General features: G+C 53.2%; 1 protein-coding gene across 10 annotated transcripts in view; it reads left to right on the top strand.

Annotated features, from left to right (window-relative positions):
- Positions 1-718: 718 nt before the first annotated feature.
- Positions 719-2,894, top strand: part of IVL (involucrin) — a 3,032-nt gene continuing 856 nt past the window's right edge. For 2 of the 10 annotated variants that reach the window (XM_040230598.1, XM_040230596.1), the window contains exons 1-2: positions 719-805; positions 1,986-2,575. In XM_040230598.1, coding sequence (XP_040086532.1) covers positions 2,009-2,575 — 567 coding nt within the window. In that variant the 5' untranslated portion in view covers positions 719-805; positions 1,986-2,008. Of the gene's footprint in view, positions 806-1,985; positions 2,674-2,894 lie in introns of all 10 variants that reach the window. The other 8 variants (XM_040230605.1, XM_040230603.1, XM_040230604.1 and 5 more) reach the window with 8 other exon arrangements.

Below are 2,894 nucleotides of genomic sequence, written 5' to 3'. Positions count from 1 at the left end.
GTTTTCTCACCTAAAGTGGTCCATGCCTTGGAGTTTTTGTGAGCTTGGCATTCTTGGGAACTTCTGTAACTAGTCTTCAGCATAGGGCCTGAGTAGCCCCTGACGCATGGCAGGAGGCTCCTGCAAGCCTTCTGCTTAACCTTTCCAGGCCTAAAGTTGTCAGACTGAACCCTCCCCCATCCCAGGACGGAGTACTTCCACACAGAATGAAGTTTAGGTATGTCTTGAGAGCAGATGGGTTGTGGGTTACTGGCCAAGAGAATCCCCCAAGAGCCCTGTTTCTTCATGAAAAGTGGTTCCTCCCACCTTTAACATGTCTCCAGACTGGACATCCCAGAAAGACATATAATTTTCTATTCTGTGCCCTTGGAATTGAATCCCTCAGCTTAATAAGGAGGATAAACCCATTTTACAGGTAAAGAAACAGAGATTCAGAAGAAAAGTTTGGCTGAGGTCAACAACAAAAAAAAAGAGGAAAAGGGGGCCAGTTTCCCAAGATGCTTCCCTCACCTCCCTGTGCCGAGGTGATGAGCCTCATGGGGGTGACTGAACCTCCAGAGCCCACTGGCCAGGCAGGAGCTGTGTGTCTCTGTGAAAAGGGGCCCTCGGGGGTTTTCTGATTAAGGTGCCTATGATGAGTCAGGAAGGGGCTAGAGGAAGTTGACCAACTGGAGTGGTGAAACCAGTCCATCTCCTTCAACTTGGGAAGGAGGCCAGGCTGGGGAACGGTATAAAGGGCACCTCGGCCCCTGCTCAGCTCAGCACTCCACTAGAAGCCTCTCCGGCTGGCCCCACTGTGAGTCTGGTAAGTGTTTGCTGGTTGAACCAGGATTGGGACCTGGGGCCTCCCACAGGCCAGAAGGTGGCTGGGGATGGCCAGCCTGAGGGGGTGCAGGGGTCACTCGCGTGCAGGATTCAACTGGACCACTGTCCTTCTGGGGGAGCTCAGGTCACTGTGCTGAGGGCTAGGTGTGTGGCTGGGAAACAGAACAGACAGCAATCCCCTCTTGCATCATATTTTCTTGGGGCTGTATTTTTAAGTGTGGGGGACAGGAAGGAGAGAAGAGTAAGATAGGGATGCAGGGGAAATACGGTCAGATTCTCTCCTAAAACTGCTTGATTTGAGCTCACTATGTTTTTTGTCTTCTCTAAAGGGGAATGGGGTCTGGGGACACACTTGTAATTTTTAGTTACAGAAGGGAGAAATGCCAAACGGGGAACACTTTCTATTTGGAGAACCCAGGCAGAGCAGGGGCAGGGAAACCCAGTTTAGAAGTAGGAGACTTGAAAGAATCAGCTCCAGCTCTCAGCAACCTTCCAGCCCCCTCCCACCACCACCACCAGCCAAAGTTCAGAAGGTCAAGAGAGAAAGAAGCTCTGGAGCTGAATATGCCGACTGGTTCATTTGGCAGAGGATAAATCTGAGGCCCAGAGGGACTAAATGACCTGCCCAGAACCACACAGTATTTCACTGGGAGATTTAAGCCAAGATCATGTCATGTGACTCCAGTCCAGGGCATGCACCATCACCTCTCAGATCCTCTTGGGATAGGCTACTGATTTTCCAGGACTTGGGGGTCCTCCAAGAGAACTTCCCCCCCCCACCCCTGGCACCTTCCCTCTTCCTATCATAATCCCAGAGCTCATCTCTCCTCTTTGTCAGAGGAGGTCAGGAATAAGGGAGAGACAAGAATAGGCAAAGGCAGGAGATGAGATGGTACCCAGCGCATCTGTGCAGAGCAGCTCCGGAGACAGTCCTTGTTGTTGGCTCTTGGGAACAAGAAACTCCCAGGAGGGCCTTTCCCCACCCCTCTCCATCCCTACCTTCACCCTGCTGCTTCTGTGGAATGATAGCCCAGCATGATCAGGAGAGTGCCCCACCCAAGGGAAATGGGAATGCTGAGAAACCAGGCGCTGCTACAGATTCTTGGGCTTCATCTATTTCCTTGCCTTCAGTAACTCCTCTGACTCCTCCTCTTTTTCAGGTTGACCGAAGGCAGCTTCCAAGATGTCCCAGCAATACACTCTGCCAGTGATTCTGCCCCCTGCCCTCTCTCAGGAGTCCCTCAAGCCTGCTTCTCCTCCCACCAATACCCAGCAGGAGCAAGTGAAGCAGCCAACTCCATTGCCTGCCCCATGCCAGAAGGTACACTCGGAGCTCCCAGGGGAGGTCCCCTTGGAGCTCAGGGAGAAACACACAATTGTGAAAGGAGTGCCTGAGCAAAAGTGTGAACCACAGCAACCAGAGCCAGAGCAGCAAGAACAGCATGTGAAGCAGCAGCAGCAAGAATCACAGGTGCAGGAACAGCATGTGAAGCAGCAACAACAAGAATCACAGGTGCCAGAAGTGCATGTGGAGCAGCAACACCAAGAATCACAGGTACAAGAAGTACGTGTGGAGCAGCAGCAGCAAGAGTCACAGGTGCCGGAAGTGCATGTGGAGCAGCAACACGAAGAGTCACAGGTACAGGAAGTGCATGTGGAGCAGCAGCAGCAAGAGTCTCAGGTGCAGAAAGTGCATGTGGAGCAGCAGCAAGAGTCACAGGTGCCGGAAGAGCATGTGCAGCAGCAGCAAGAGTCACAGGTGCCGGAAGAGCGTGTGCAGCAGCAGCAGCAAGAGTCACAGGTGCTGGAAGTGCATGTGCAGCAGCAGCAGCAAGAGTCACAGGTGCCAGAAGAGCGTGTGCAGCAGCAGCAAGAGTCACAGGTGCCGGAAGAGCATGTGCAGCAGCAGCAGCAAGAGTCACAGGTGCCAGAAGAGCGTGTGCAGCAGCAGCAGCAGCAAGAGTCACAGGTGCCGGAAGAGCGTGTGCAGCAGCAGCAGCAAGAGTCACAGGTGCTGGAAGTGCATGTGCAGCAGCAGCAGCAAGAGTCACAGGTGCCAGAAGAGCGTG

Source organism: Oryx dammah, unplaced genomic scaffold, assembly GCF_014754425.2.
Source record: "Oryx dammah isolate SB20612 unplaced genomic scaffold, SCBI_Odam_1.1 HiC_scaffold_28, whole genome shotgun sequence".
In the NCBI taxonomy this organism is placed as follows: domain Eukaryota; kingdom Metazoa; phylum Chordata; class Mammalia; order Artiodactyla; family Bovidae; genus Oryx; species Oryx dammah.
This window is presented reverse-complemented; position numbering and strand designations above follow the sequence as displayed.